This window comes from Heteronotia binoei, chromosome 21 (genome assembly GCF_032191835.1).
Source record: "Heteronotia binoei isolate CCM8104 ecotype False Entrance Well chromosome 21, APGP_CSIRO_Hbin_v1, whole genome shotgun sequence".
In the NCBI taxonomy this organism is placed as follows: domain Eukaryota; kingdom Metazoa; phylum Chordata; class Lepidosauria; order Squamata; family Gekkonidae; genus Heteronotia; species Heteronotia binoei.
Window position 1 is genome coordinate 125,453,239 of NC_083243.1, and position 27,638 is coordinate 125,480,876.

At 43.1% G+C, this 27,638-nt stretch overlaps 1 protein-coding gene across 3 annotated transcripts in view; it reads left to right on the top strand.

Annotated features, from left to right (window-relative positions):
• The window catches only part of LUZP2 (leucine zipper protein 2), a 783,128-nt gene that overhangs the window by 378,090 nt on the left and 377,400 nt on the right, over positions 1–27,638 (top strand). For all 3 annotated transcript variants that reach the window (XM_060262788.1, XM_060262789.1, XM_060262787.1), the window contains exons 2-3: positions 14,798–14,915; positions 23,618–23,688. In XM_060262788.1, coding sequence (XP_060118771.1) covers positions 14,798–14,915; positions 23,618–23,688 — 189 coding nt within the window. The remainder of the gene's footprint in view (positions 1–14,797; positions 14,916–23,617; positions 23,689–27,638) is intronic.

The following is a 27,638-nucleotide window of genomic DNA, read 5'->3' on the forward strand; positions in this document are numbered from 1 at the left end:
GAGCCACCTCCTCTCCAGGCTAAACATACCCAGTTCCTTCAACCTTTCTTCATAGGACTTGGTCTCAAGACCCCTCACCATCTTTGTTGCCCTCATCTGAACCTATTCCAGCTTGTCTATATCCTTCTTAAAATGTGGTGCCCAAAACTGAACACAATACTTCAGGTGAGGTCTTACCAGAGCAGAGTAAAGCAATACCATCACATCACGTGATCTGGACACTATACTTCTGTTAATACAGCCAAATATTGCATTTGCCTTTTTAGCCAGCGCATCACATTGTTGACTCATATTCAGCGTATGATCCACTAAGACCCCTAGATCCTTTTTGCACATACTACTGCCTAGACAAGTCTCCCCTATCCTATAACCATGCATGGAATTTTTCCTACCTAAATGCAGAACTTTGCATTTATTCCTGTTAAAATTCATTTTATTGGTTTCAGCCCAGTTTTCCAGCCTGTCAAGATCATCTTGTATCCTATTTCTGTCTTCTACTGTATTTGCAACCCCTCCCAGTTTAGCATCATCTGCAAATTTAATAAGCATTCCTTCGATTACTTCATCCAAATCATTTATAAAATGTTGAACAAAGCAGGTGTCAGGACAGATCCTTGAGGCACTCCACTTGTCACTCCTCTCCAAGAGGATGATGAACCATTCATCAGCACTCTTTGGGTGTGATCTGTCAACCAGTTACGGATCCACCTAGGTAACAGGATCCAAACCACATTTTACCAAGTTGTCAACAAGGATAGTATGTGGAATCTTATCAAAAGTCTTACTGAAATCTAGATAAACTATGTTTAAAATTAATAGGACATGTCTGAGCTTGTAGAATATCATTCAGCAATAGCCTGAGTAGCATGTAGAATCTATATTGGTGAAAGATAGTAAAGCAATAGCATATGGCAATAGTCCAGACACTAGGATAATTACAATAAATGTAAACTTAGCCAACAGAAGGAAAAGAGGCTTGGCTCAGTACCTCTGCTGTGCAATTAAGAGAGCCTGGCAAAGCAAACTCTCCCTCCCCCCCCTTCCTGCCAAAGGGAGGAACCTCAGCCAGTGGAGAAAATAGAGGTTTTGCACTTTAGCTCTGGTGTTATTGAGCAAGCCCAGAAAAGCAAGCTGTGATGCAGAAGGTAGCAAGAGAGAGGGAGAAGGAAGCAGATAACAGCTAACTGCTCGGGGACCTGATAGGAGCCCTCCAGGGACCTGATTTGGCTCCCAGGCTGCATGTTTGCATTCCTGATCTAAGGTCTCTTACAAAAACTATTTGCCTTCTTAGCACAGGCCATGCTACTGCTGCATTGTATACATTGTTTGTGCTGTACTTAGTAAAACAATAGTGATGTAAGTCCCTTCACATTTTATATTACCAGTTGAAAACCAGAAGCTCTGCAAAAACAGAAAAGTATTTCTTACATGACTCATAGATAATCACAAAGTTCTAACAATCACGCCAAGAACACTTATCCACAGAGCAAGCATCAAGGTAACAAACCTTTACTTGGATTTAGACCAATTTTGGGTCCATGTATTGAGGACATACAGTAGATGATTTGAAATAACAAGCTACAAATTATCCTAGTGTCTGGACTATTGCCATATGTTATTGGTTTGCTATCTTTCACCAGTATAAATTCTACATGCTACTCAGGCTATTGCTGAATGATATTTTACAAGCTCAGACGTGTCCTATTAATTTTATCAGCTATAAACTGAGATTTGGATTGGTTAGGGGAAATATCAACTGAAAGAGTAAAAATCCATATGTATGATGTAAGATTAGGTTCTGAACAGAATTAAAAGGACTGCTAGTTTGTAAGCACAATATCCAGCCTCTTTTCAAAAGGAGCTGTCTACTAAAATGATAAGCACACATTATAAAACTTGTTGCATTGTGTCTACACCAGAGATTAGCAGTCCAATCCCCTGGGCATTTTTTATTCAGAAGCAAGTCTTTTTTTAAGTAGGTAGGGCTCACTTCTGAGAAAGTGTGCATGGGATTACAGCTTTGCCAAAAAATAACAGGCTGTTCCAGAAATAAGTAAAGACAAGTCTGGACAAGATATTTCTCCAGAAGTTCTGACCATCCACAATCCTGACAATTTCAGCTGCCAGCAGTTTTCATGGTCACATTTCTCTTCCACTCTGATTGTCCTGAGTGTTGCCAGCTATTTTTGTGAGTGCCCAGTTTACATGTTAACATTTGTCCACATACATTATGGACAAAATGGCTGCTAAAAGGCAGCCAGCTCAGGGTGGCATCAGCTGACCCGGACATGAGCTGGCCAGAAAAAAAGCACTTAGGAGTGTCCCGATGGATTGAGGAAGAGGGAGAGGCTGTGGGCACCCTTGGATAGCATCTGAAGCACTCGTGCGTCCTGTCCATGGCTTCCTGGGTTCTTCCCAGCCATCCAGACCACCGGGGAGGTGCCTCAGTGGTACTCCAGAGAAAAGGCACCACTTTCAAAGTGGTGCCTTTTTGAACCGGCTCCCAGTAAGTCTGGGATGGCTCGGGGGCAGGACAGGGACATCAGACAGATTTGTGTGTGTAGACATGCTTTTTAGATTTACCTGCCTGCCGTCCCTGGGGTGGCTTTAACCAGCTGTCTGTAAGCAGCCAATGTGTATGCCATGGCAATCAGATCAGTCTGGAGTATCCTTGAGATTTACAGAATTTTGTGACAACAGTTTGAGATATGTAATATTAAGTGCCAAGAAAAATATATACTAAAACATCTTCCCCAACCCATTAATAAACTTATATTTTCAGTTGTTGACCTGTAGGAAAATTTAAATGATGTGAAAAGATGTAGGTGAAATAAACTGAAGCATAAAAAAGACAATAGGTACTGGATGACTAAATGAAGTAGGTGACCAAGATAATAAAATTATCACCCAGTTCCAGTATATTCACATACTGTTCTGGTTCATTTATAATTGTAATATACATTCTGCATCTTTCATTCTTCTTAACAAACTCCTGCCACTCACAGCTGTGATCAAAACAAATGCTGAAATATGCATACTAAGGCAATACACTGAAATTATTATTGCAGCTATACTTCAGGGTACAAGCCTATGGCTAGAGAGCACTGTTAGCTAGAAGTGTGCAAACTGATTTTCCTGAACTGAAAATATATGTGAAGGACACTGCTCTTAAGTTGTTAGCATGATTACTAGAATGGTAAACTCAAATCTGGTATCCTTAAGCATTATGGCAAAAAACCACACACTGTAAAAAAGCAATGTTGTTTTTCATGTTTGGGTGCCTACTGTCATCAGCAGCGACAGGTATCCTGTTTTTCTCCCGTTATCCTGATTCACCAAGCAATGGCATTCTTCCTCCCAACTGAATCCTTGCAATGGATCACAGTCACTTCCAACCATAGGAGACAAGCTCCTGCAGCTGAGTTGGATGACAATGTCAATGGAACAACAGATCCCACCCATCAGAAACTCCTTACATAGTAGCAGTAGTAGAAAATAATTACACTTTTGCATGGATATTTAATTTCATTTGATTTTCTTAATAATTCCAAATGGGACCACTTCATTCTTGAGTTGTTTGCATGATTTCATGTCATTATTGTTTCTTTTGCTATTGGTATTTCACTTCCATAAATCTATTTAATTATTATTTTCCACAGATTTCAATGGAACACACCAGCCCTTGTCTCAGGTTTATACTTTCACGGTTTTCTATCCAAATTGGACAAATCTCAGTGGTATTGTAGCACGCTCCTAGGATGCCCATACTATGAAATTTCAGACAGAGAGAATAAAGCCCACCTCCTTTTGAGTCAAGGGAAAGCACCAATGTCTAACATGATGATCTAATAAGGGTAAATTGACAGAAAAGGTTCTAAAGAGTAACACAGACTGCACTCTGCAGCCTTTTAGCTTAAAGAACCAGAGCAGACTGACAAGGCAAGGGCATTTGTTGACACAAGGAGGGTGAGAACAACTTACTGCTGATTTCTATCCCTAAAGATGTCCAGCTGTCCTCAACTCCTACCTGGTGGAATTTTCTGCCAAACAACATCTGTGCTCTGTGGGGCCCACCTTACATAGTTTCACAGGGCATGTAAGGCAGAGATGTTCCACTATACTTTTGGCTATAGACAGCAACAAGTACCATCTTATCTGGCACTCCCTTTCCCTCCTTCCACTCTGCTTTTCCCAATTATTGTTGGGATAGTAATACATATTGTATGTCTAATTGGCACCATTCTGATATCATTTTTAAACTATTTTAACTTTGGTTTTAAATTGTATATTTTGTTTTTAACTGCCCTGAGATCTATGGATTCAGAGAAGGGTGGCACACAAATCTCAATTATAAATAAATAAATAAGGCATCTTGGCAATCCAGCAGCAGCAGGAAGTTCTTGAGGTAAATTTGCTTGGATGGAAACAAGGTTTGGGGAGCATCAGGCAAAGAGGGGAGTACAGACTTCAGAGGAAAATTTGTCAGCACAGGGCGGGCTTTGAGACAAGAAAGGAAATCAGAGCCCTACTCCATATCATTCAGGAATGGAATACCTCGCACATATATGCAATCCTAGTGCCTACAACTGTTACCACAAATGGCCCTCCCTTGCTGTTGGGAAAATTAGCTATGAGACCAGGGACACCAGAAGGGTACTGTCAAGCATAGGTATTTCGTATAACCAAGCTATTGTTTGATACAAAGATTTGTTTTATTGATAATCCATTGATGCTCAAGGTGCAGTACCTTGAGAGTGATACAGAGTTGCTCATAGCATAGTGTTTTAAGGACTACATCAAAGGGTGTAGAAAAGTTAGCCTCAAGACATAACAAGCATGTGTGAATTGTTACAACTATGCAAAAATACTACTGTGGTTGAAACTTCCCTCGTTCTCATACATTCTTGCCCTTTTTGATAAGCAGTGAATGGGAACTGTTTGGGGGAGGCGCCTCCTTTCTCTCTATCATCAAAGTTACAGCATTCCTACATTTTCTACCCAGAAGTGGGAAAGAGGAAAGGGGGGTGAGAAAAGTAAGGGGGGTTTTGAGCTTTGAAATGCAACTATGTGAAAGGACAGTTGTCAGAAGTAAATAGGAAGAAATCAGAATCCAATAAATGTATTGATTTTATACACAGAAATAGCATGCTAGACAGGTACAGGCAGGGCTTTTTTGTAGAAAAAGACCAGCAAGGACTCATTTGCATATTAGGCCACACGCCCTGATGCCAAGCCAGCTGGAACTGTGTTCTTGTGCATTCCTGCTCAAAAAATGCCCTGGGTACAGAGATTGCACACATTTATATACCAAAGTCTAGTTCAGTAAGAAGACTCCAAAACTGAAAGGTATTTAATAATTTTACTTGGAAAATATGCTGGTTTACAACCACACTCAAGCAATCAAAGTATACACACAATCCAGAACTAGGAAAATAAGAGGTGACTATAGAGATGTTTAGGAGTGGTTATAGGGGTTATACTACCGTTTGTCAGGGACAAGGTGTCCGCCTCTCCTGACCCCTCTGGGAGATGCAAAGAAAAAGAGCTGTCAGTTGGGAGTCTCCTTTAAAATATACAACTTTGTTGATATCAAGAAATAGGGGAGTTGCTTTGCAACAAGTTCCCTGATCAGTTGCACACATGTCCTTTTTATCCTCTACTTCTGGCAGATGAATCCCTCCTCCTTTTCCCATAGGTTGAGGTACTCAGAAGGTACAGCCTTTTCGACCGCCTACTTCATGCTCCCTCCTTGATATGTACTGATGGCAGGACTTGAATAAAGTGATATCAAGTATGTGAAATACTTCTTTGAGAAATGTGAAGTTAACTTTTCACCCTCAGTAGAATTAAGCTAAAAGAGGAAGTAAACTTGCTGAAACTTGCTGGAACCGAACATCAAGTAGACACACCTAGAAAGTGTCCTAAGAGCAAGAGTATAAAGAGCAAAACATGTTTATGATAAAGGATGTTGCATTAAGATGCTAGTGATGCTAAAGCCATATATGGAATATATGTGTGACCCCTCCCTGTCCCTTAGTGATATGATGCTGATATGATGCTTGTAATGATGTATGGGAAACAGGACTGTCTTTTACTATAACCAACCTCTCATTTACTGTGCATTTAAATGAACATATTAGCTAAGCAGGGTGTGTTTGTTAATATTCATTATTTGATTACACCTGTGTACTTGTAATTTATTAGTCTCTATTGCTATTAATCTCTACTGTTGTCATGGCCTGTTCAACCGTGTCATTCCTTTTACTACAGTAGTTCCACTTCTGCATTTTAACAATGGCTAATACACCTATTCTACAGTTACTAAGCGTTTGTGCTTTGCATACCAGGTTCTGCTTCTTGCATTTTTACAATCACCAAGACATTACATTTGGTTCTTTCTTTGGAAAGTACCTTCTGTTTGTTTCAGCTCATTTCATTATTTCACTCCTCTCACTTTCCAGATGTGCAGACATCAGTGTAGAAGGAAGCATGAACATGTCATGCAAAGGAGGAGTCCCAAAGAAGAGACTTTGGGGGAGGGTGTAATCTATGTAGGTGCCCCAAGATTGCACATTGATGCATGGCCTGCTCTCTACTTTTATACAATTTTGAGCGGCAGTCTCCCAAACCCAAAACTTGATGGGTTTAATGATCATTGATGGGATTACCAGAGCAAATTCAATACATTCCCAGGTTTAGACAAAAAGTGAGAATGGGTTCCTGATGGATGTCAGGAACAATCCTGAATGGTTTAATGTTTAGATTAATTTACCTCAGTAGTTTGAGGGAGTGAACAGGAAGGACTGAGTTTGTGTACAATGGATTTGCACATTAACATGGGCAGGCCTCATTTTGGGCAGGCGCTCACAGGAGCAGTGCTCCGGAAACTCTGAATTTTATTGTGCTCTTTTTCTTTCTTAACCCTGCCCCCTCCAAATACTCGCTTCTGGGCTCCATTGTTCAAACCCCTGTGAGAATTTGGCTGAACTCTAAGATCTGACAAACTTTCTAATATTTTTTCCCCACAAAAAATAGGAAAACAACCAAAACAAATATAGCAGAAAGATGGAAATCTTCATCATGCCACTGTGGCCACATAGGAGAAGTGTGATGGGAGTAAATTTTTATTATGACAATTATAATCCCCAAAGCATTTTAAGGTAGATGCTGAGCTGATATAATTTAGTACACCTTCCGCTGATGTCAGGGGTGTGTGGCATATGCAAATGAGTTATGCACCTCTTTTTCTATAAAATGACTCCTGAACATAGGTATCACACAAAAGGGATTAGGCAGGGTGCTAGAGACAGTTCAAAATTAGCCAGACATTGCCATCCAGCTTTGAGAATGCAAATACTGTACCTGATGGAACTCATTGTCACTGTCATTCTATTGCTGGGTGGGTGGGGAAAGTGAATGGGGACTGCCCTCAAGGATGCTTTTTTCAACCTTAGAAATCCTTTGTGTGCAGCCTTGACTGACTCATTGGCACAGGCTGGGAGTGTTCTAACTTGGCCTGTGTTTTTTGGATGTCTGGTTCAGGTCAAGAGTAGTTTAGGCCAAGGATGGGCTTTTGGAGAGATTCCATGAGTTAGACAGCCCTCTTGGCTACACTACTTGTAGGCAACCAAGAAAGCCTAGAGCATTTCTCTCTCCCCTCTCTGTAAGGAACACTGTGCTCTGTCTGTGCCCTTATTAGAAAAATGCTGGAGACATTTGAAAGGAATACAGGGCAGAGACTGCAATTAAAAAAGAAAACAGAATAAACAAAATATTTTCCATTATAAGGAATTTGTTTAATTACAATAACACCCCATTTTCACATTAATTTGAATTAATAACCTAAGAAATACACAAGTCTGTAAACAAAGTATCTTTTCAGTTGACACCCAGAATTAAGACATACCTCATAACAACTGGACGATCAGTTCTTCACATAAAATTACACACATGCATGTTCTATAATTTTGAGAAACTCAAATTATTTTTCAGATTGCAGTGATGGAGGCAGTAGTTTTCTGCAGAGGAAGGCTTCCTTATTTTGTGAAAGGAGATCACAGATGAGAACAAGGAAGGATATTAAATGCAGAATTATTAGTGGAAAGTTTTGAGAGAGAGAGAGACTGTAAGAATATTTAAAGAGCCTGGATTTAGCCAAGATTGTTTAAAAAAAAAAACGCAGCTTGTGCTCTTCTGAATAGAGAGAAATGCAAAAAGGAGCACCTATTGCAGAGGTCTCTAAATTTTTTGTCTGAAATACCTACTTCAGAGGTCTGTAAAACACACCCTTTGGTGTTCTGATTGCAACTTTGGGGGAGGGTTTTTGATTTGAAGGAGGGCTAGACTTTGTGGAAGTTTGGTGCCCTTTACTTCAGAAATAGCTGTTGAAAATAATAGTCCCAAAACTCTGGAAACTGAGGGGGGGGGGAATCCATATATTTGAATCCTGAACCAGCACAGTCTTACTTGAAAATCAAGAATAGATAGTAAAGATGTTATCCATGAATCTTGGATCTGAAATTATAAGGATTCCCTCCCACTTTAAATCACACCCCTGTATCTATTGCCAGCTGAGTATTGCCACTGCTACAGCCATTACTACTGGCCTTCATCTTTTCATTTGGCTGTTGATCTGAAACCTTCACCATTTTCTCTTATATTTCTTATACATTTATTTTTACCCCTCCACACACACACACACACACAAATATGTTCATGTAGATACATTAAGGTTAAAAGTGAACTGGAAATGAGTTAACAGAACATATGGGTTTAATGTGAATTCACAGACAAGGCCTGAATCTCCTGACCTACATTCATTGGAGCTGATATGAATTAGCCAGTGGTCTGTGAGTAGATCGTTATGCTACAATTTAGTTTCTGACCAGTGAGCTGAATCCCAAATATGTGGAAAATTCCATGCTAATAGATGTTGAAACACAGTTTGCCCTTGATCTGCAAGGAAGGAGACAGTTCTTGAGTTCATAGTGTGACTCATGTCTGCAGCACTGGGAACATGAAGAATAATGTTATTAAATACATAAATAAAGACAGTGTCATAGAGTGTCTTGTCATTTCTTCTACAAAGGAAACAAAGCAGAATAATACTGAATTATATTCAAGTGTTGTTTTGGTTCTAAGTACAGGTAACTGCAGAACAGAAGAGTACCTTGTACCTTGTAACCTGTTACTAAGGTTACTAAGGAACTTTCTATACAATAGGGTTTTTTATTGTTCAACAGATTTACATCTGTTACTCTGTTACTATGGAGACACCAAACATTTCCTAAGTTTGTGAATCTCTTTTGTGAGAAAATCACATATTTTAGGTATTTAAGCTGCAATATTTTGTTTCTGGGGAAATGTTATTTCTGCCCCCCTTCACATCTAACAGTGTGTAAAATAAATCTATATTTGTGCCACTAGTACCTGTTGGGTAGTAAAGATGGAATCATGTAGGTATCACAACTACTTCATTTTATTTTTATTATTTTAAAAAAATGATTTTTTCATCCTAATAGTTGTCAAAATTTCTTCCATCAGAGACTGGATCACATTCCACAATTTGTTTTCCAAAGAACACCTTTCCCTCTGTAAGAGACCATCAGTACACGTGCATGCGTGCATACACACATACACACACACCAGCAAAACATTTCCAAAAGGTAGGAGTCAGACAGGGGAAGGGAATATATATGAAATGGGAAGCTGGGAGGATATAAGGAAATATACAATTCAGCAGAATAAGGAGGGACAGTGGAATTCCCATCTTCAGAGAGTCCTTCTGGCTTTCCTGCTTGTATATACTGTGATTTAAAAGAAAACATATATATTAATACTTTCCTCTTGCACAGGTGCTTAACTCTCAAATCTATGTTATATTATGCTGTTACTTGTCTTTGTTACTACCAGACTAGATCTCTTTCCTAAGCTGAACAGTGGAAAGTGGAATATGTCATGTCCCAATATCAAAGAAGGTGGAATGGTGATGATGCAGCCCTAGCTCCCCCTACCCTAAGTGTGCTATCTCATTGGCAAGGGAGCATGAACACTGCCACTAAACATAATGTTCAGCTACACTGACTTCTTCCATACTTGTGGTTTAGACAGATGATATGAAATTGGGAGGAGTTGCAAACACAGAAGAAGACTGAAACAGGATATAGGACAACCCTGACAGGCTGAAAAACTGGGCTAAAATCAATAAAATGAATTTTAACAGGGATAAATGTAAAGTTCTGTATTTAGGTAGGAAAAATCCAATGCATGGTTATAGGATGGGGGAGACTTGTCTTAACAGTAGTATGTGTGAAAAGGATCTAGGGGTCTTAGTGGATCATATGCTGAACATGAGTCAACAGTGTAATGCAGTGGCTAAAAAGGCAAATGCAATTTTGGGCTGTATCAACAGAAATAGTGTCCAGATCATGTGATGTAATGATATCGCTTTACTCTGCTCTGGTAAGACCTCACCTGGAGTATTGTGTTCAGTTTTGGGCACCACATTTTAAAAGGGATATGGACAAGCTGGAACGGGTCCAGAAAAGGGCGACAAAGGTGGTGAGGGGTCTGGAGACCAAGTTCTATGAAGAAAGATTGAAGGAGCTGGGGATGTTTAGCCTGGAGAGGAGGTGGCTGAGAGGTGATATGATCACCATCTTCAAGTACTTGAAGGGCTGTCATATAGAGGATGGTGTGGAATTCTTTTCTGTGGCCACAGAAGGTAGGACCAGAACCAATGGGTTGAAATTAAATCAAAAGAGTTTCCGGCTCAACAGTAGGAAGAACTTCCTGACCATTATAATGATTCCTCAGTGGAACAGGCTTCCTTGGGAGGTGGTGGCCTCTCCTTCCTTGGAGGTTTTCAAATAGAGGCTAGATGGCCACCTGACAGCAATGAAGATCCTGTGAATTTAGGGGGAGGTGTTTGTGAGTTTCCTGCATTGTGCAGGGGGTTGGACTAGATGACCCTAGAGGTCCCTTCCTATGAGTCTATGATTCTATGATATCAAGGAATATCCAAGTTGTACCCCCAAACCTGTTGAAGCAGTTTAATCTTGTGACATTCATGAGCCCACAGTAATGTTTGAAAGCTCCTTAGTGCATGTATCAGCTCAGACCATGTCAATGCCACAAATCCAGGGGTTGTTTTGTAGAAAAAAAAGTGGTGGTGGAGCTCATCCAGGGATTATTATGCAGCGGCAATACTATTCAATGGACAAGGAGGTGGAACTCTCAGAAGGAGGAGGTGGAACTCTCAGAAAGGTTCAGGAGCAGTGCTGCTGTGAGCTCCCACTGAATCTGAGGCCTGCACATATCCCTCATGGAAATTACACAGAGCATAAAGATGTTACTTGTGACTGAGGCATATTGTGAGGGTCTTTCACTATTAGGTACACCATTCAGGTTATCAAAGTTCTACATGGGTAAGAAATATTTCAATGTTTTTAAGGAAAAAAACTCTGGAATGGGGGTCTCAAGGTGAACTTTTCAAAAAATAGACCAGATGAATCTTTTCTACATTATAATTTTATGTATTTTATAGCATCCATTTTTGTCTTCTTAAAAATTACATGAGAAATTACTATTGGTTTCCAAGAAAAGGGTTACAATAAGAATGCATATTGACTGGCGCAGGAGTTGTATAGAAGGCAATGGAACTGTGTGGCAGTATTTTGCTACTTGAGCTTATGGAATCCACAAAAGAGTATGGATTGTTTGAATGAGCTGTTCTTCTTTTAATCAACAGTTGTTTAAAATGGCATCATGAGACTATACTGAGGAGGACAACACAGTGAGAGGAAGTTGCTATTGATTCTACTGCACAAAGGATACATTCACACTTCTGTTTAGTGGCTTCCTGCTGATCCTTTCTCCTTTGCCCCATGTTTTCTTTTCTACTTTCAAAAAACAATTTGCTTTATTTCTCTGCCATGCTCCCATGCTCATAGATACTGGTTTGTCTTGCTCCAAACGCAGAATAATATTGTGTTGATTTTTCTCTCTCTCTTTCAGTTCAGTTTGCAAAAACCCAACTATTTGCTATTGATCTCTTTTGTAGAAGTGAAGGATAAGTTTACTGTTGCTAGTAAATAGCAGACCAGTGTAGACCAGTCTGCAGTTGGATAGTGACCTAAGTGCCAGATTGCCAAATGCTAGAGTAAATAGTATAGCTCAGGGCTTTTTTTCAGCAGGAAGGCACAGGAACACAGTTCCGGCTGGCTTGGCATCAGGGTGTGTGGCCTAGTATGCAAATGAATGCTTGCTTGGCTTTTTCTAAAAAAAAAACCCAATGAGAAATAATGGTACAGTCAGGGGGTGTGACCTAATATGCAAATGAGTTACTGCTGGTTTATTCCTACAAACAAAGCCCTGGTATAGCTCAAAGTATTTTATTTAAGTTTTTAATGTATTAGGGTATTTTCTTAATCACTGCAAGAGATCACATAATATGAATTTTTAGGATGGTTCTATCTAGCTGCAATTTGGCAGAGTAAGTTGAAGCAAACAAAAAACTGCACACATAATTTCCACCTGCACAATTAACTGTTAATCATCACCATCTGAATTTGCACAGTGATTTCCCTCATAAGCAGGACTGATGAGCAATGAATTCATAGCAGTCTCTTTGGCAAGGGTGGAATTCTAGCAGGAGCTCCTTTGCATATTAGGCCACACACCCCTGATGCAGCCAATCCTCCAAGAGCTTACAAGGCTCTTTTTTGTAAACTCTTTTTTCTGAGCTAAGAACAAGCAGGAGGGAGGAGGAGATTGCCCTTGGCATTTCAGGGTCACTTCAGCTTTCTCTTAAGACATGCTAATAGGTCTGGAATGGGATGGGCAAGTCCCCACATTCTCTAGGCAGGGAACAGAGACTGGAGGAACAGAATTCTAGAGCATCTCCATTAAATAGATTCCTGGAGATTTCCAGAGAATGCCTCCTTGACCTGGTGCGACCTGGTCAAGTGGGAGGAGACACAGAGATTATATAACTTCCTTGTAAGAGGAAGTTGGTCTCTTTTCCTGGGATGCTGCATTGATGAACAGAGGGACAGACTTCTCTGAGCAGGTGGCCTTGACCATATGGTTGGTCTGAACATCTGAAGGGAGCCTAAAGGTATGGGAACTTTCTAGGGATTTTGAACAGCTAAGCTAAAAAGCTTGGCTTATATTTTAACATCAGATAGGGCATGTATAGGGACAGGGACAGAGGATTTGCATTTTACCAATTTCTTTTGATTCCTTTGCTCAAATCTAGTGCTGTGCTAAAAGTATGCTGGCAAGCATTTTCTTTTAAATTAATACTTCTTCTGCACCCCCATAAAAGCCTGATCTGACCCTCACACATAAGTCTCAAAAAGAGAGTGAGAAGGGGTCTCCAATCTTGATTGGAATTAATACTATGGGTGAGATGTCTCAGATTCCCATGCATTCAAGTCATTTGAAGTATATAAACAGGAAAAGTCTGGGGTTCTTAGCCTGAGGAATAGTTTTAAACAGACAAAAAAATATTTATTTCCAGAGGAATGAAAGCCTCTGGGAGTGTCAGAATTACAATAAATGTTATTTTGAGAGGCGGTGGTGAAAGTAGAACAAAGATGGGAGAGTTAACTCCTTTTTTCGTTTGAGCCTAGCAGCTTCAAAACTGCACTAATGTGGTAAATTCCACATCTCCTCTCCTACAACAAGGTGCCTGCAGGACCCATTCCATCATATTATCTAATTCCTACTGAAAGAAAACTTATTCTTATCTCATCATACCCCCATAACCCTTTTTATCCTGCCTTAATGCTGTAAAAGTCAGCTTCAACTTGTAAAAATTATGAACTTACATGAACAATCAAGATGCCTGCCAGAAGTATTAAAACTAGTTGCCATTTTCAGCCCTTGTATGCCCTTATTCCGCTTCTCCAAGATACTTAAGTTGTCCCCTGAGAATACTGGGAAATCCTTGCCATGCTATTTAAATGCAATCTTTGAAAAGTTAGTTTTGATGGAAATTCATTGTTGAACTAATACCCTGTTCTAAATGCAAATCCTAAAAGCCCAAAATCTTTGAGATGCCCAGGTGAAAGAGTGCTTTCATGTCACATTTGACCAAATGAGCTCCAGCACGCAAAATCTTCAGCATGCATTCCAAAGCTATGTCTCTTTATGTATACTTCAATTATGGTAAATGATGAAGTTCTTATATTTCTGGGGCCTTTTTAGCCTGAACTGAAAAGGTGAGATTTACAGTTCAGCATTGTTTAAAACATGGTAGTGATGAGAGTTGCCAATGCTCAGATAAGGCATGGAGATTTCTTGGTCTTATGATTGATCTCCAAACTACAGCGATCGGTTTCTCTGGATAAAATGGCTGAGGATGGTCCTTCCCCTCCCCAACCCCTATTCTCATCAGGCTCCACCCCCAAATTATTGGCGCATATACACCTCTTAATTCTCACCTTTTTTGTGAAAGTCTCACAGAATTCTGGGTCAAATAGAGCTGCAGTTTATGTGAGTAAGCTGAGATTATTCTCCTTAGCAACTCCATCCTACTTCAGGTTTTGTAATTGGTGAGGAGGGCAATATCAGTATCAAACTGAAGTTACACTTTGCAGGTTATAGTGAAACAGTTTGATTTCTAAATATGAATGATAAATTTGAAACAAATTGTAAGGAGATACGTGAGATAAATGCAAAGAACTCATTTCTGTTAGTAATGGAGCTGGAGTCTTCTTGTGTCAGATATTAATAGAACAAACAGTTTTTTACAGTTACTTTGAAAAGGTCTCACCAGTTCTTTCTGTGTTAGACAGGGCTATGAGGAGCTGGAAAGACAACTTAAAGAAGTCTTTAAGGAAAGGAGCAACATTCTTCGCCAGCTATCAAAGACATCCAAAGAACTTGAGGGAATTAAAGTAAATCTTCAGGTAAGGGTCCTCTTCTCTTTTTCTAGGCTATGGGATAATACTTTGCTCTTTAGAAGATTAATACAAGCTTTTGAATTATAATGGACTAGCAATAAAGCCCATTGTGAAATGAAATACAATGGGCTCTAGAAAGAGGCATGGGTGGATGAGTGTGTAGCCAGTACTACAGTATAAGCAGGAGAACATACATGGAAGTGAGATACAGCTTACCTTTTGACAGTGGAGAGTCAGTGTTCTCTGGGGTGTCACAATGTAAGGCTGCAGTGGCCATAATCAGAGTGTTGATGAATGGAGATTCAGCTAAATTTGGGGTGGACGGGGTGGGCAAGGCAGCAGGCACTGTAAGAGTAAATTCACCATCTCTGTAATCTGGAATGTTATCTGGGCTTTGAAACCTGTCTCAGTGGTAGTGGTTGCCATGTCCACCCTTGAGAGGTGAGGTCTTGAGGGAAGAGGGGTGAAAGGAACAACATGGTGTTAGAATGCAGGACAGGAGTGATGTGATGACTGAACAGGAGTATGCTCTCATGAGTCCTTACAGTGAAAGTAGTGAAAGTTGCAAGGTGCCACCATGAGGCGTGGTGGTTATGTGTTGGGCAAGGAGGTGAGAGCAGGGTGGAGTAAGTGAAAGAGTACATAGGCAGTGTGAATTTCTTGGCCAGTGCACAAATGCCCTGAAAGTACTGTGGACAATGAGAGGGATAATTGTTGTGCTCAAAGGTGTACTGCGGGATAAATGCCTCTCATGTGGGTATAAGTAAACATTGTCTGCTGTGAAGGTAGGTGGGAAGGAGCCTAACCCCCTGAACCGGTGGGAACAGGCAGATTTATAGGCGAAGGGGGCTGAGACATAGTGGTGCTCGGCCACCTTCCAGCCTGTGTCCCATCCCGATGGTGACAGGTAGTGTGGCCAGACGAATGTACTTGCCTCCGTCACTGGTGTTATGTAACGCCAGGTCCATTAATAATAAGACCACGATCCTTCGGGACTTCCTGCTGGAGCAGGATATGGACCTGGCTTGCGTGACCGAAACCTGGGTGCGTGATGGGGAGACTGTGACTCTCTCCCAAATGACCCCCCCAGGATACTCGATCTTTCACCAGTCCCGGACTAGCGGGCGGGGGGGAGGAGTGGCATTGCTCATACGAGAGGCTTACTCCTTCAGGGCACTCCCGGCCCCGGAGATTCCAGGCGTTGAATGTGCCGGCCTGATGTGGGACGTTGGGGAGGGGTTGGCGATCTGGCTGGTGTACCGACCGCCTAACGCACCGGCCAGCGCCTTACCATCCCTGGTGGAGGCGGCGGCAGGCTGGGCGTTGGAGCACCCTAGGCTATTGGTCCTGGGTGACTTCAATGTCCATGCCAACGATGCAGCTTCCAGTCAGGCGTTGGACCTAGTGTCATCCATGGCGACACTGGGACTCTCCCAGGTTGTTACAACGCCCACCCATCAGGCGGGACACATGCTAGACCTGGTCTTTGTGGCGGGAGTTTTAGTGGACGATATTGCTACTATAGCAGTGCCATGGTCGGATCACTATGCCCTTAAGGCTCGTGTGGATGTGTCACCCCAAACCTGTTTAGGCGGAGAGCGTATTTTAGCTCGCCTGCGGAGCCTGATGGACCCGGAACGGTTCCTAACGGCTCTACGGGATGTCTGGCCCACTGGCGACTCCCTGGATGACCTGGTAGAGTCCTGGAACGATGGACTCTCTAGGGCCATTGAGGAGGTCGCACCTAGGCGCCCTCTGCGCCCCCGTTCGAAGCAGTCACCTTGGTTTAACCAGGGTTTGCGGCAACAAAAACGGGGACTCAGACGACTAGAGAGACAATGGCGGCGTACTCGAGACGAAGCGACTCGAACATCCTATAGAGAGAGTTTGAAATCCTATGAGATGGCAATCAAAGCCGCAAAGAAAACATACTTTGCGACCAAGATTGCGTCCGCAACTTCGCGCCCGGCACAATTGTTTGATATAATTCGGAACCTTATGACACTGCCACAAGGCAGACCAAATTCTATTGAACTGGAGATTGGCTGTGAGGCTTTTGCGAAATTTTTTGCGGACAAGATCGCGTCACTCCGCCCCGACCCCCCGGCCATATTTGAGACAGTTAGTGAAGCCGAGTCTCCGGGCCTGTCTTCGGATTGTGTTCTGGATGGCTTCGGTCCTCTCAGCCTGGAGGAAGTTGACAGGATTCTCTTATCTGCACGCCCAACAACCTGTAATCTGGACCCTTGCCCCTCCTGGCTTATTAAATCTTGCCAGAGGGAGCTTAGATATCCTGTACGGGATATCATAAATAGATCCCTGATGGAAGGGCATTTTCCAATGGCGCTCAAAGAGGCAGTGGTCCGCCCCCTCTTGAAAAAACCAACTTTAGACCCGGCCCAATTGGCGCATTATTGGCCGGTCTCAAACTTGCCCTTTTTGGGCAAGCTTATCGAGAGGGCAGTGGCGGTGCAGTTACAGACCTTCCTGGAGGATGCTTCCGTCCTCCAGTCCGGCTTCCGCCCGGGTCATGGGACGGAGATGGTGTTGGTCGCCCTGGTGGATGACCTCCAACGGCATCTGGATCGGGGCGGCTCGGCGGTGCTGATGTTGTTGGACCTGTCGGCTGCGTTCGACACGGTCGACCATCGGTTACTGACATGCCACCTCGCCGACGCGGGGATTCAGGGGTTGGCTTTACAGTGGCTTTCCTCTTTCCTCGAAGGTCAGGAACAAAGGGTCGCGATTGGGGGTGAGCTATCCCGGAGGCTCACGCTTGATTGCGGAGTGCCTCAAGGGCGGTTCTCTCCCCGATGTTATTTAACATCTATATGCGTCCCCTTGCCCAGATTGCCCGAAGGTATGGGCTGGGTTGTCACCAGTATGCTGATGACACCCAGCTCTATCTAATTATGGATGGCCGACCAGTCTCCGCCCTGGAAAATCTAGACCGGGCATTACAGGAAGTGGCTGGGTGGCTCAGACTGAGCGGGCTGAGGCTAAATCCGGCGAAGACAGAGGTCCTTTGCTTGGGTCATCGGGGCCCAGGAAGGGAAATCCCCCTACCAGCTTTTGAGGGTGCGCCGCTGATAGCGGCGGACAAGGTCAAAAGCCTGGGGGTACTATTGGAGCCTTCCTTAACGATGGAGGCTCAGATAGCAGCCACTGCCAAGTCCGCATTTTTTCATCTTAGGCGGGCAAGGCAGTTGGCCCCCTTCCTGGAGCGCGACGACCTAGCAACAGTGATCCATGCCACGGTCACCTTGAGGTTGGACTACTGTAATGCTCTCTACATGGGGCTGCCTTTGTGCCGAACCCGAAAGCTGCAGCTAGTGCAGAATGCCGCGGCCCGGCTGTTGTTAGGGCTCCCAAGAAGGGAGCACATCCGGCCGGGACTCCGGGATCTGCACTGGCTGCCGATAGCTTACCGAATCCGGTACAAGGTGCTGGTTATTACCTTTAAAGCCCTATATGGCCTAGGACCTGCCTACCTGAAGGACCGTCTCTCCCCACATGTGCCCCAGAGAGTACAGAGATCAGGAACTCAGAATCTCCTGGTTATCCCCGGGCCAAAGGAAGCCCGCTTAAAATCCACAAGGGACCGGGCCTTTTCTATTACACCCCCCTCCTGGTGGAACCAGCTGCCGGAAGAGGTGAGGGCCCTGCGGGACCTCGCCCAGTTCCGCAGGGCCTGTAAGACAACCCTCTTCCGGCTGGCCTATGACTAGCTGGTACAAGAAACAAGAAACTGAGTATAGTTACACTGAATGTCTGCTGTCCCTAATGTTTTAAATGTTTTAAATGGTCTCATATTTTAAATGGTTTAATGTTTTAAAACTTAAATGTATTATTATTCTAATGTTTTATGCTTAAATGTTATTTATGCCAGATTTCTGGGAGCCGCCCTGAGCCACTTGTTGGGAAGGGCAGGATATAAATCATAAAATAAATAAATAAATAAATAAAAATAACCCATATCCCCTGTTTTAACCCATATCCCCTGTTTGCTGATCAGCAAACTGGCTGTCCAGGGTGACAATCTTGCAAGAATGCAGTCTTGCAATGTGTTGAATGTAGTGAGGGCTTCCCATGTGGTGCCTGACACCCACTTGATGCCTCTGGTAAAGGGCAGTAAATGGGCAGGGATGTAAAGTAGCAGTGGAAATGCTTGGAGCATGCATGTCATGTTGTATGGAAATCTGACACTCACCCTGTTGTTCAGTCAAGGTGATGCTATGGGTGACGATGATGACACAGTGGAAGGGCTTCTAGCGCTACTGGTGGACCTCTTGATTGCACTTGCGGTTTTTTTGTGGGGGGGGGGTTGGCCACTGTGTGACCCAGAGTGTTGGACTGGATAGGCCATTGGCCTGATCCAACATGGCTTCCCTTGTGTTCTTGTGTTGGCAGCCTTGAGAAAACATTTAAAGTTGCTTTATTTCCCCTCCCTCCCTCCCTCCCTCCCTCCCTCCCTCCCTCCCTCCCTTCCTTCCTTCCTTCCTTCCTTCCTTCCTTCCTTCCTTCCTTCCTTCCTTCCTTCCTTCCTTCCTTCCTTCCTTCCTTCCTTCCTTCGATATGATATTCATGTCTTGTGGCTTTGAAGCATCTGATGGCTATTCCATGTGGTTGTCAATTTAAGCAACTTTGGCCACCCATGGGTTGGACTATAGGAAATAATGTTCCAGAGTATTTGGACTGAATATTTTGATCTGTAAAGTGGCATGTCAGTAGCTCAGGCATGATACCACATTGTGTTGAGTCAGACCCTTGTGTATGAAGGTCAGTGTCATGCAGAAAGACTAAAAGAGTATCAACTGGAGATAGGAGGAATTCAGCCTGTGAGTATATGCATGCCAAGAAAATGCTGTTTTTGAGACCCCCTGCCCTCCTGATGCAGTTATGAACAGAACTAGAAGCACACAGCCCAGCTGGAGGCTGAGTATTGTCTTTTCCTCCCCACAGCCAGTATGTTCACTCTCCAATATAGCATGGTACCGTGGCAGGCTTCAGTATCCCCTCCTGCCATAATGGTACCAGCCAGAGAGAGAGAAGGGGCCTGGCAAGTTGGCACATGCTCTCGAAGTGGATGGAGTCTTCAGGAGGGCTTTTGGGGAGTAGGGTTGTGTTACGTGAGGGCCTGTTGTTGGTGAGGGAGTGTGATGACCATTGGTTCCATGCCATGCACAGTGAGAGAGATGGCACTGGATGTCTCTCCCAGGTGCTCATATAGCGTCAGGAGGCTGTGGCAGAGTACCATGAGCGGCAAGGTCTGCAGTACTCGGTAAGAGGGTCTCATTTTGTGCAGGAGAGGGGTGCTTTTGGAGGCATAGGCTCCCAATCTGTTGGTGTGCTGAGGTGGGATTTTGAGAGATCTGTCAGTGCAGGCTTAATCTGGGCCCTGTGTCAGGGCTGAGAAGAACACATAGGAGTTACGCAGGCTGAGGGTGGTAAGTCCACAATAGAGGACTATCATTTGAGGGTGCTATGGGTGCAGTGAGAGGGCAAGTCAGAGCGGCAGGACCCATCTTGATTTGTGAGAAGTGGTTAGGAGAGTGATGGGGGCCAGTGGCAGGCAGGAGGTGGGCTTATTGGGCCTGAGTGTGGGTCAGATGGCTGTTGACATTGGTGGCAGCAAGTGCATTCCGGAGGGCATGATGGAGAGTGAGGGCCCAGTGAGAAGCCTTCATGGGCATAGAGAGAATTGGCAGTGGATGTGTCTCCCAGGCCCTTGCATAGGGTTGGGAGGCTGTGATGGAGCGATGAGGGTAGGAGGGTCAGCCATTATGGAGGGCGTGGCAGAGGTTCATTAGTGGTTATTAGCCACAAGGTATAGATGGAACACTATGTTTAAGGCAATGATGCCCTGCATTCTTGGTGCTGGTGGGGCAACAGTGGAAGGGCTTCTGGGGTTTTGGCCCTCCTGATGGCACATAGTTTTTGGCCACTGTGTGACACAGATGTTGGACTGGGTAGGCCATTGGCCTGATCCAACATGGCTTCTCTTATGTTTTTTAATTCCTTGCAGGAAATAATGGAAGACTGATGGGAAGGGATGGAGGCAGATCTGCTAAGGAAATTACTTTTATTTTGTAAAAGGAAGGAAACAAACCACAACAAGGAAGGATAGCAAATGCAGAGTTTTTAGGGGAAAGGTAGAATTTTCTTAGTCACTGTAAAAATAGGAAAACGAAATGAATGCAGACATGGTTTTGCTGTGGCTGTCTGAAGCTTTGCTGCTAGGCTGCTGCTTTACCACCATTTTAGGAATCATTAGAGAGATGTGCAGCTGTGCAGAGAGTCACCTACTTTGGGGTTTGTTAAATCTGCGTGAAATGGGGATCTTTAGATTTGAGGTAGGACTGTTCTGTGCAAGGTTGGTGTCATTATCTTTGTAAACAGTTGCCTCAGATCCTTGTATACATTGTCACTGAAAATAATGGTCCTGATATATGGATCCCAAAAATCCACAGAAATTTGAATCCCAACTAGGATGGATGGATGGATGGATGGATGGATGGATGGATGGATGGATGGATGGATGGATGGACAAACATATGGGCAGTTCACCTGCTTTCCCATTGACTGAGCTGCCTATCACTCAATTTCAATGGAGAGCAAATCCTACTGTACAGCCCCAGGTCAGACAAAGATTGAGCCACTGCTTCACAGAGGTGAGAAATAAACCCTTCCCTAGAGGGACAGAGAGGGAGAAAGGGGAGAGGAAAAGCAAGAGAGAAATTGCTTAAGACCAATAATGTTACCAGAGAGACAATGTTGGTCTGAAAGGTATCACTAAAGGTTTTTGAGGGAGAACTCATTGGGCCCAGTCCTGGCTAGGGCTGCCAGTTCCAGATTGGTGAGAAATTCTTGGAGTTTTTGCAGTAGAGATTGAGGAGGGCAGGGTTTGGGGAGGGGAGAAGAGAGATCTCAGCTGAATATAATGCCACCCTCCAAAGCAGTTATTTTTTCCAGGGGGAGAGAGAGATCTGTTGCTTGGAGTTCAGTTGTGATACCAGGAGATCTTCAGGTTCCACTTGGAGGATGGCTACCCTAGGCCTAGCTGTTTGCTTCTTTTCAGCAGTAGCCCCACTATGACAGCCAGTGTGGCATAGGAGTTACGGATTCAGAGCTGGATCTGCCAGACCCAAGATCTTGCTCGTAATTTCAGACCAGTCTCAGACTTCTAGCCTAACCTACCTCACAAGGTTGTTGTGCAGATCAAAAGGGGGACAGGAGAATGATGTAATCTGCTTTGGTCCCCCCCCCCACTGTGGAGAAATACTGTCCTTTTCCTAGGTAGAGGCTGCAGATTCCTGGAGATTTGAAGGGTTGAGCCTGGAGAGGGTGAGGTTTGAGGTGGGGTGGGATCTCAGACAGATACAGTGCCATAGATGCCACCCTCCAAACTAGCTATTTCCTCCTTGGGAACCACTGTTGCCAGTCTCCAGGTGAGGGCTGGAGAGGACTGGAGATCACTCAGAATTACAGCTGCTCCCCAGATGGCAGAGATCACTTCCCCTGGAGAAAATGGATGAAGGAAGGGGAGAGGAGATGGAAATCTAAAGTCAGATAAGTTCCCCTACAGAAAATGGCCACCTTGGGTGGGTAGGAACACAGCTGGGGGGTATTTTTCTTCACAATGGGCATTATTTCTAGTATATATGATTCGGTTTATATCTCGCCCTCCATACCCACTAAAGTCCTACCCAAAAACAAGCAATCACTGTAAAAATTTACAGCTGAAGTCCAGGTCCAAAATTATAAATATTTTTTTCTTGGCATGCAACCCTGATATGTGGTTACAGTTTCAGACTAGGGGAACTAGAGAGATCCCAGTTAAGTTCCTATTCAGACATTTCACTTGGTAACCTGTGGCTAGCCTAACATACTACATTGTTTGGGGGTGGGGTTTGTGAGGATAAAGTGAAGGAGAGGAGATTTATTATTCTCTATTTGGAGACAGGATAAAAAGGAATAAGTTTTTTTTAAAAAAAATAGGATTAATGTACAAAAAAAAAAGCATTTACTTCAGCTTTGTAATAATTACAGTAATTCCTGTCACAGCTAGTCCAAATACTCATACACTAGGATCATGTAGTGCAGAATTTTATTGGGTTTTGGCTCAAGGTACATGAGTGTGAATAACTTTAGGTCCCAGTTCCCATACTATATTTTGACCTTCTGTCCCTGAATTCTTTAGTGTCCTCTTTGACCTTCATGCTTTCTTGATTCCTGATGTCTTGACTGTTTTTAGCTGCCTTCTCCACAGTGTTCTCCTTTTGCTTGTCTCCAATCATCTCCTGTTGGCTCTCTTCCTCTCCTCGTCTGCCAACCTCTGTCTGCTCTTTCTCTTTGTTTAAATCTGATTTCCCTTCATTCTTTGTCTGCCCCCACGTCAAGGTACTGAACACTTTGCCACAGTTCCCATCTGGATTTTTTACTCATCACTATCAGGATATGCTAGGCCTTTTTATCCTAATTTCGGTTTCGAAACTTCAAACAAAAAGAACTACATTTGTTTGGTAGCACTGCAGATTTTCTGAAGCAGAAGAACAAAGCTGCACCTTTTTCTGTTTGTTCTTGGTCATCAAATGGGTTATTCACACTCACAAAAAGCTTTGAATCAAAAGGGTCACCATTAATAATTTTGCTGCTGAAAAATTGTAAAGAACTCCCTGGTAATCCATTGTTTCTTCCTTTTTTCTCAGTCTCTGAAAAATGATGAGGCATCTGCCAAAAGTGATGTCCAGAAGCTCTTGGAATTAGGCCAAAAACAAAGGTAAGATTCAGCATTTATCTGTCTCACCTTTTTTCTTTCCATGCACACACCAAAGACTGCTGTGAATTCTCACCTTTTTTGTTCTTGAACTAGTAATCGCAACACAACAGTCATGGCAAAAATCCTCCATTCAGAAGGAGCAAACCAATCTGAACCATCAGTCTTGAGATTTGATAGGCTTCATTTGTTACTGTCTTTGAACAAGTGATGAGGGAACATATGTGGTGTCTCAACTATTGTCAAAGACTAGCTGCGAGGAATGTCTGTTGCTTTTTTTGAAACAGCTACATTTGTCAGTCAATCTGTTTCTGTGCTCAATTGATTATGACATTAAAGTCCTTCATTATTCAGGACCCACATATTTGAAGGACCATCTCTATCTATATGTCCCTGTGTGCCAACTACAGTCTTCAGGCTGCTATTTATGGGCTACCCCACCACTTAAGGTGCCCTGTCTGTCATTGCTCAGAACCCAGGCCTTTTCCACAATGGTCACGGCACTGTGGAATGTGCTCCCTGAAGACGTGAAGGGTCCCCTCCTTGGAAATCATCAAAGGGCACTGCAAGGGTTGCTTGTTTGTCAGAGATTATAAGGGAGGTTGACTGGCAGGATATTTTAAGGGGAAGGGGAGATTTGGGGATTTGTTATTTTATTCTGATTTTAACTAGAAGTCATTTTAACTATTATTGTAAGCCATCTTAAGCCACAAGGAAAGGTAAGGTATACATTTGTAATAAATATAACTGATCAAGTGAGACTGGAGTTATGCATGCAATAGACAGAAGTGATAGTGTCTTGGTAGAATGGCTTCTTAAAAACTAAATACTGAAAGCGCAATCACAGACGATTCCTATGAGAAGAAAAAATGGAAAAAGCCTAAAGAAGCCAAAGTGGCTCCATAAACAGCTCTCTAAAGACTCAGGGCCAGATGAATTGCATCCAAGGGTTCTAAAAGATGTAATTTCTGAGCCTCTGGCTATTATTTTTTTGGAGAATTCTTGGAAAACAGAAGAGGTGCTGGAAGATTGGAGGCGGGCAAATGTTATCCCCAACTTCAAGAAGGGGAGAAAGGAGGATCCAGGTAACTATCGACCCGTCAGCTTGACATCTATACTTGGAAAAGTCTTAGAACAAATAATCAAACAGTCAGTCCTGGAACATTTAGAAAAAATGGATGTGATTACTAAGAGCCAGCATGGTTTTCTCAATAACAAGTCATGTCAGACTAACCTGATCTCTTTTTTTTTTGAGAAAGTGACTACCTTGCTGGATCAGGGGAATGCTGTAGACATCGTTTATCTTGATTTCAGTAAAGCTTTTGATAAGGTTCCACATAACTGTTCTTGTTGACAAGTTGGTAAAATGTGGGTTGGATCCTGTTACCATTAGGTGGATCTGTAACTGGTTGACAGATCGCACCCAAAGAGTGCTTGTGAATGGTTCCTCATCCTCTTGGAGAGGAGTGACAAGTGGAGTGCCTCAAGGATCTGTCCTGGGACCTGTTTTGTTCAACATCTTTATCAATGATTTGGATGAAGGAATAGAGGGAATGCTTATTAAATTTGCTGATGATACTAAATTGGGAGAGGTTGCAAACACAGTAGAAGACAGAAACAGAATACAGGATGACCCTGACAGGCTGGAAAACTGGGCTAAAATCAATAAAATAAATTTTAACAGGGATAAATGTAAAGTTCTGCATTTAGGCAGGAAAAATCCAATGCATGGTTATAGGATGGGGGAGACTTGTTTTAGCAGTAGTATGTGCGAAAAGGATCTATATAATAATAATAATAATAATAATAATAATAATAATAATAATAATAATAATAATAATAATAATAATAATAATAATAATAATAATAATTTTTATTTATATCCCGCCCTCCCCGCCTAGGCAGGCTCAGGGCGGCTAACAACAAGTTCAATAAAATTATACAATATATAATAAGTTTAAAACAGCATTTAAATTGTACAATAATTTAAAACAACAATATCTAAAACCAGTTCCGGTTGTCTAAGCCAATTCCAATCTAGGGGTCTTCGTGGATCATACGCTGAATATGAGTCAGCAGTGAGATGCGGTGGCTAAAAAGGCAAATGCAATTTTGGACTGTATCACCAGAAGTATAGTGTCCAGATCATGTGATGTGATGGTATTGCTTTACTCTGCTCTGATAAGACCTCACCTGGAATATTGTGTTCAGTTTTGGGCGCCACATTTTAAGAGGGATATAGACAAGCTGGAACGGGTCCAGAGGAGGGTGACAAAGATGGTGAGGGGTCTGGAGACTAAGTCCTATGAGGAAAGGTTGAAGGAGCTGGGGATGTTTAGCCTGGAGAGGAGGCAGCTGAGATGTGATATGATCACCATCTTCAAGTACTTGAAGGGCTGTCATCTAGAGGATGGTGTGGAATTGTTTCCTGTGGCCCCGGAAGTTAGGAGCAGAACCAGTGGGTTGAAATTAAATCAAAAGAATTTCTGGCTCAACATCAGGAAGAACTTCCTGACCGTTAGAGCGATTCCTCAGTGGAACAGGCTTCCTCGGGAGGTGGTGGGCTCTCCTTCCTTGGAGGTTTTTAAACAGAGGCTAGATGGCCATCTGACAGCAATGAAGATCTTGTGAATTTAGGGAGAGGTGTTTGTGAGTTTCCTTCATTTTGCAAGGATTGGACTAGATGACCTTAGAAGCCCCTTCCAAATCTATGATTCTATGATTGTAGAACTGAAGACTGCAAGGAAGGAAACATATTTTTAATGCTTTCCTATGTAAATATACCTTGAAAGGAGCCAAAAAGCACCAGCAAATAAAATGTTTGGTGCAAAGCTGGTGATTTGTGAAGTGCTCTTCTCAAAGAGGTATGTCTTTCATTGATTTTTTTTCCTGTGGCTGTTTGTGGCCATGGTAATCCATTTTGTCTCTGGCTGAGAAATTCTTGTTTAGCTGACCTCGCTGCTGTGCAGCCTCACAAAACAGCACTAAAAGCTGGATTTGTTACCAGTATTGCCTAACCAACTGGACAATGTTGAGTATCTTCTGACAAGGGTGAGCACTGCCTAGATGCTGGGCAGCATAGGGATTTGTTTCTCTTTTCTGCTACAAAAGAAGGGCACAGCCACAGCTAGATAACTAAGACATGCACTTCCTCCTACCCATTGACCAAAGGGTGTTATCATTAGGGTTGCCAGGTGCAACTCAGGATATTTCTAGGGACTTTGAGGGTGGAGCCAGAAGACTTTGGGGTGGAACTAGGAGACTTTCCCATTCAAAATAAATAAATAAAATTACAGCAGTGCAGTTCCCCTGAATACAGTCTTCATTTCCTCCTCATATTTTTGCCTTTTTTTCTCCCCAGCTGCTAAAAGAAAGGAGAGAAAGACAGACAGAGACAGAGAAGCCAGAATAAACAGTTTGCATGCCCATACTTTTGTGATCTCCCCTGGGGCAATGGTGTAGATAGCTTTACTCACCAGAGTTGCTGAATGTAACAATCTGCTGTATTTCACCAAGCTTAAGGAGAGGGAAGCCTAGGGGGGTGGAGTTTTCCTCTATCCCATACTCAGGTTCTAGTTAACTCATTATTATCCCAAACATCTTCTGAAAGGAATGCAAAAGGAACAGAGAGACTGGGCTCTCTTGCTTCCTTTCTCACACATGTGGCTCTGTCTCCTCACTCTGCCCTCCTGTAGCTTCAGTCTCACAGAGATTTAAAGGTGCATGCATACCTTCCAAAACAGAAGCTTCTAACCCTGCCTGAGATCTAAAGACACATCGTGGCTGTTGGGGCAGGGCTTCCCTTCTGGCCAGCTGGCTGGTAGCAGGGAAGAACCTGCAAAACCAGGGGATCGCCCACCCAGACCTGGGGATTGGCAAGCCTGGTCAACATGGTGAAAGAAAAGTGAACCCTCCTCCACACACAGTGATAGCAAAAGCCCATTTTTACACAA